Below are 6729 nucleotides of genomic sequence, written 5' to 3' on the forward strand. Positions count from 1 at the left end.
CTTGTAAGCGACACGGCGTGGGGTTGGGTGTCTTCCAGGCAGTGTTGGATTGACTCAGGGCTGCTGTGGCGTCGTGATGGGAAGCTTACGGGAAACTCGAAGCGCGGAAAATGTGTCGCCATCAAAATCGCAACTAACACATCAACACGGGAACGCCAAGCAAACACAACACGCGTTAAATTTCGATTTAAAGCTTTCGTGACTGCAGGGATTCATCTTCTTGGTTCTTTCGGTAAAGTCACGTAAAAGGGAAGTAATAAAATAATAAAAATATATTATTATATTATTTTATTATGTTTTCTTTTTATTATTTTATTATGTTTTCTTTATTATTTTATGTTTTCTTTTTATTATTTTATTACTTCCCTTCTACGTGACTTTACCGAAAGAACCAAGAAGAAGAGCACGCGTTGTCAATGCGATGCTTTCTCCCGAGCGCTGAGAGGACGCGGCCGTGACAATGACGAAACACGGGTTGCGTGTAGATGGATGGGCGCCGGGGGGGGGGGGGGTTGACGGGGGGGGGGGTTGACGGGGGGGGGGGGCGATGACGCGATGAGGATTATAATGAAGGGAAGATTGATGAGCCGAAGGGAAAATGCATCGAAAGGATGGACGCGAGGATTATAAATAATGATCATGATCAAGAGTGATTGATGACCGATGGGAGGATTAGTATCATGGCGATACGGTTGATGAATACGATTTGCGGATGACTGATGAAAGAGGATGCGCGCTTACGGGTTTCAGTTTGTATAAAATGACAAATTCAGCTAACGCATAACAATTGGTAACATTCACTACATTTAGTAAACAATTACCAATTGTTGGCTAACGATATAGGGGCCAAATTACAATTGTTGCAAGATTATTAAGGAGCCAGTTTTACGAGTCAGCGGTGATCAATGTCCATCAGATGGAGCATGGTGGGGGGGGGGGGTCTTGAAGATAACCAACCAATTAGGGACCACAATCACACAGCACCTCTTTTCAGCTCCACCACCACCATCATCATCATCATCATCCCAGGTAACTATTGCAAACGAGAGTCATCCTGGTCTCCCGAGTTCTCACCTGGTTAAAAAAAAAACAACCATCGCCCCTCTCCAACGTGAACTTGAAATTTAACAACAACAACACCCACCACGACCCACAAACCGGCATCAACCCTCAAGCGTCCGTGCCGGGCAGAAGCTTCTTGGTGCTACCATCCTCCTCCCCCTCTTCCTCCTCCTCGGAATCCGAATCGTCCTCGCTGTACGCGAAGTCGTCGTCGTCGTCTCTGGACGTTCTGGCGAGCAGGTGCGAGTAACGCACGCGCGGCTTCCGGCACAGCAGCTGCACGACGGCAAAGATCACGGCCCACGTGGCCGTGCCGACAGCGCACGCTCGGAACAGCACCTCGTAGCCATAGCCGGCGACGAGCACACCGCTCGCCACTCCTCCGGCCGCGCAGCCGAGGCCGTGGCACAGCGCGAACAGGCGGTCCCTCCCGATCACCCACGCGACTCCTTCGGGTCCCAGGTGTCCCTCGGTGCTCGCTGCGCCCCCGGCGCCAACCTGGCTCCGCTCCGAGTGGCGCATGGATGAGCTGCGCAGAGCCGGGCCGCCCAGCACGGAGAGGAGCTGTGCGGGCAACACCAGCCACGGCGCCGACGAGACGAAGGAGAATGCGCCCAGCTGCCCGGCGGTGCAGGCGAGGGCGAGGAAAGCCGAGACGCCGGGCGGCACGCGAGGCGAGCAGACGGCGCAGCGGGTGCACCGCGGCGAGGCGGTCGCTTCGTCATCGGCTGCGTGGGAGCACTGCGAGGTGAAGAACACCGCCTTGGCCAGGCACGCCGCGGCCACGGAGGAGCCGAGCAGCAGCTGCGTGCCTCCCGCGTCTTCGAGGTGCCAGAAGAGGAAGTTGTCCACGGACACGGCACCGACTCCGGACACGAACGCCGCGACGAGGTAAGCGACTCCGCGGACCCGCTCACGTCTCGCCACGGCGCCATCCAGCAGTTGCTGGGAGGTCTTCTCGGAGTGGGCGACCTTCGTCGACGGCGATGAAGACGACGGTGACGACGACGACGGCGATGATGACGACGAAGGGTAGAAGAGCGCTGGCAGCATGGCCAACGAGGAGCCGAGCGAGAACGCGTAAAAGTGCACGGTCAGTCTGCTCATCCCGAGCGCGATGATGCAGTCCAGGTGGGCCACGACGGCGCAGACGCCGAACACCGCCACGGCCGCCGCCACGTAGCCCGCCCTGCGACCCAGGGACCCCGAGTAGCGGGGCCACGAGGCCGGAGCGAGCGCGGCCACCGCGGCCGAAGCGCCGCCGTCGAGAGCCGCGGAGGCCGCTCGCTTCCTGATGTAGGAGCGCAGAGAGCTCCGGCTCGCGGCCTGCACCGTGGACAGGCACACCCCGGCCGTGCTGACGGCCAGGAGGACGTAGAAGAACGCGGGCTCCTGCAGGAACACGTCGCGTAGCAGGGCGACCCCGCGAGGAGTGCCCGACGTGACCGAACCGCGGTCGCTCACGTTCACTCCCCGCTGCTGCTGCTCCGGGTGGGTGGTGTTCGCGGTGGACGCGGGTGCTGTTGGTGGAACAGCGCTGCTGCTGCTGCTGTTGTCGACAGCTGGCAGTAGCGCTGCTGATGACTCCCGCAGAGTGCTGTTGGACGTCCACGCGGTAGCGTTGGGCTGCGGCGTGGTGCTGCTGCTGCTGCTGTTGGTGTTCGCTTTGGGTCTCGCAAACGGCCAACCGCTGCGATGAATATCAGAAGCAGGTTCCACCACCAGTGTCCACCCGGTAGCGCATCCTTCCGTATCTGCGTTGTCCCCATAGCGATGATCTTTTAGACGGCCGGCAGCAGCAGCAAGAGGAGAGAGCGCTCCGTCATCACCAACACCGTAGCCGTCCGGCTTGATGGCCGTCAGACTCAAATTGGCCGCTACGGCCACGAGCAGGAAGGCCACCATCCCAATTCGGAGGCCGCTCGCCGAGCCCGCCCAGCAGCGGCTCAGCAGCGGTGCCAGGCCGAGCGCGAGCAGAGAGCGCACCGCCGAGATCACCCCGAGAGCGTCGGCGCTGATGCCCAGGTGCCTCAGGTAGATGGGGATGAAGGGTAGCAGGCAGCAGAGGGAGGCGCGGTACAACACCTCGAATGAATTGGCCACGGCCAAGGCGCGGCGCACGCTCCGCGATTTTGAAGCCATTGGGTCCCCGGCGGTGTTTATGTATTTTTTTTGTTATGTGGATGTGTGTGTGCGTGTGTTAGAGAGATGTTGTTTGAAAATAGAGTCTGCTTCCGATTGTGGCGGTCGACGACGACGACTACAGCTGGATGATGCCAACGCGTGCCAATGGCCAACTCGGCCGTCGTACGCGCGTAAAAGTTTAAGCAATGGATGTCATTAAAGACTTGGCACAAATGCTCTTCTCCGTTCTAGCTCGACGCTTCTTGGTCAAGGCTGTTACCGCTCGGATGTCAACGTGCCCTCTTGCGCTCTCACCAACCGACCGTCACCTGCGCGAGAAACATCGGACAGCGAGAACATCAGCGGCGAGCGCACGACTTTAAATCCTGCGTGGTGCCCATGGTCGCGTGTCGCGTCACTGCAGTGGCTTGCGCACTCACCCACACACCCACGCACACAGACACCCACCCACGCACACAGACACCCACCCACCCATGCACAAACACCCACGGGCCCACCCACGAGAGCACGCATCTAGCTGCCAGCTTAATTCCATCCGTCCGCGCGAGCGAGAGACGGAGAGACACGGCAGCAAGCCCTGGCGTTACCAAATCTCCGAGCGCGTGACAATTGTTTGACCGGGACACGGTGGCAAGCAACGGTGGAGTCTTCTCCGTGGTCAATTTCTACTCTTTGGGTGGCGATTCACTCCCGAAGAAACACGCCACGCGCACCGAAACTTACCGCGCAAGATCACGGGGGTGGTGGTGTAAACACCGCTCCGCACGAGGCGAGCACAGGCTGTCCCGACAGCCCTCGAGAAAACTCGATAGATCAACCTTTTCTTTTTTCTAACAAAGCAGCGGAGGAGGACGAACGCGGGTCGCCGGTTCCACCACACGGAGCGCAAAGGGCGCGGCTCTGCACGTCCCAGCAAAGTCTTGATCGCCCCCACTCCTCGAGCGAAAGAGAGAGAGAGAGAAACGCCCCACTCCGACTCCGCACTTGCAACCAATTAATAATCACCCACACGCTCCCACCCCTCCACCCCAACGACTCCCCATCCCCGCTCGAGTTTCAGACGTGCTAATTGCATTGGCGGGCGCACGTGTGGTGTGTCCTCCCAATAGGTTGACTCGGCATTAAACGGGTTACCCGGCATAGGCGAAGTTTGACTTTTCGATTTGGGGGGGGGGGGGGGGGGCAGGGTTTCGCTTTGTAGCCCACATTAGGAATCGCGGGGGCATATCATTAATTGATATATGTTTTATGTTAATTATAAAGTACTGAAAATAAATTGATAAACGTGCCCAGTTGATCCCCCCGTGCCCCCCCCGTGCCCCCCCGTGCCCCCCGTGCCCCCCCCGTGCCCCCCCGTGCCCCCCCCGTGCCCCCCGTGCCCCCCCGTGCCCCCCCCCCGTGACCTCACTTCGCAACCTCAGCCCATGGTAGCTGGTGCAGTGTGTAAACCTCATCAGCACTGGGGAGACAAAGGCAGTCGGGCGTGGTGCTGGCCCCCCCACACTCCTTGTGTGCCCTACCCGGTGTGCCTTCTCAGGTGCTACTCGCCAACAGAACTTGCCCCAACTCTCTCTTAAGGCTACACGGGAGATCTTTGTCTTTTGTATGGAGCGTCCACCCTGCCACCCACACAACCCACCTACCATCGCTTCGTTATCGCCTTTTAAATAATGGTGGGAAAAGTTCAGACTGGTGATGATCACCACCATCATCATGTGACGATGGTGTGGTGACTGCAATCTTCCTCGCCGCTGATCGGACGGCGACGAGATTACAATCAGGCTGCTGATACCAAACTCGTTAGTCGAGCGTGTAATCAGTCGTCCAGCCGGCTGCAATAACGTTCCAAAGACACAAAGGTCCCCCGTATAGCCTCCAACAGACTGTTGGGGCAAGTGCTGTTAGCGCGCAGCACCGACGAAGACCGGGCAAGGCACCACGAGGGGGTTGGGGGGCCAGCACCCCGCCCCGGCCACCTTTGTATCCCTAGTTATGATGTCGATACACCTCGCCTGGTACTTATTTGAGACTGAGTCGACAAACAAAGACTAAGATCCCCGTGTAGCCTGTAGCAGACTGTTGGGGCAAGTGCTGTTAGCGAGCACCTATAAAGGCCAGAACGGCACACGAGGGGGTGGTTGGCCAGCACCACGCCCGGCCGCCTTTGTCTCCCCAGTGGCGATGTTTAAACACCGCACGAGGTACTCATTTGAGGCTGAGTCGACCTAGGGGAGGCCCAGGATCGGTTAAAATAATTGTCACTAATTTTAGCCGTAAGCGGCCAATCGAACTCGGGTCGCCAGGTTCGTAGCGCAGCGTAGCGCTAACCGCTACACTACCGCTCCCCACTGCACATTGCCCTTCGTGTTAACGCTCATTTATTCAAAAGCTGGCTTGGCTGTGGATGAGGTGGGAGTGCGTGTGGCACCTTGCGTCGACACACGCACACGCACGGACACACACGCACGGACACACACGCGCGCACACGTGCACACACGCACACACGCACAGGTGCCACGCGCACCCCCACCTCATGCACAGCCAAGCCAGCTTTTGAATTAATGAGCGTTGACACGAAGGACAATTTGCAGTAGAGGCGGGATTCAGTACCCACGAGTGCTTAAAATGGATCAATTGCGTTGTGCTGTGAAGTGTTCGTGCGTGTGGACGGGACACAAAGGCGGCCGGGCGTGGTGCTGGCCACCCACCCCCTCGTGTGCCGTTCTGGCCTTAATTGGTGCTACTCGCAAAGCGGCACTTGCCCCAAAAAAGTCCGCTAAGGCTACACGGGGGATCTTTGTCGCGATCAGCCTCGTACCTCTCCCTTCTGGGTTCACGTTTGCAAGACGGCGGGAACAATCTCGACTTAAAGCTTTCGTGACTGCAGGAATTCATATTCCTTGGGTCTTTCGGTAAAGTCACGTAGACAGGTTCAAAGAAAATAACAAAAATAACAACAACTACGACGTTTCGATCGCAACACAAGCGTTCGAACGCTTGTGTTGCGATCGAAACGTCGTAGTTTTTGTTGTTATTTTCTTTGAACCTATCTACGTGACTTTACCCAAAGACCCAAACAATAAGATGGTGAGAATTTAAATCGACGGATCTCATCCGGGGATGTGTCATGCAATGTACGGCGTTTTACAGCAGAGGGAAATTCAGCCACATCCGTCGTTGGGCGGTACTGCTATGCTCCCGCCTCTCCGCTCTCCCCCCGCACGGCGTGGGGAGGCGGTAGGGAGCTAGCTACACGCAGCGACCGATATTTTGTGTTGATATTTGTTTCTGTCGTGCAATTGAAGCCGTGCAATTGAAATCGAATTCAAATAAACAGACCTGTTCTTCACCTGAGGATGGCTGCTTGCGTTGTGGCTGGAACGTCGTGAGAATTGTATTTTATTATGTTTTATTTTTCTTATTTTATTATTCCCCTTCTACGTGACTTTACCGAAAGAACCAAGAAGAAAAAAACACAGTCCGTTGTCAATCCACTGCTGGATGAAGGGCCTCCCCACGCCG

At 57.1% G+C, this 6729-nt stretch overlaps 1 protein-coding gene across 1 annotated transcript; it reads right to left on the reverse strand.

Annotated features, from left to right (window-relative positions):
• Positions 1–349: 349 nt before the first annotated feature.
• On the reverse strand, positions 350–4114 carry LOC133354205 (major facilitator superfamily domain-containing protein 6-like protein B). The gene is made up of 2 exons (XM_061570861.1): positions 3931–4114; positions 350–3515 (listed from the first exon to the last, which is right to left on the reverse strand). Exon 2 carries the CDS (start codon positions 3202–3204, stop codon positions 1171–1173), a length of 2034 nt encoding a protein of 677 aa, XP_061426845.1. The 5' UTR covers positions 3205–3515; positions 3931–4114; the 3' UTR covers positions 350–1170.
• Positions 4115–6729: the final 2615 nt, after the last annotated feature.

Source organism: Lethenteron reissneri, chromosome 46, assembly GCF_015708825.2.
Source record: "Lethenteron reissneri isolate LAM-NWPU_2019-01 chromosome 46, ASM1570882v1, whole genome shotgun sequence".
Lineage (NCBI taxonomy): Eukaryota > Metazoa > Chordata > Hyperoartia > Petromyzontiformes > Petromyzontidae > Lethenteron > Lethenteron reissneri.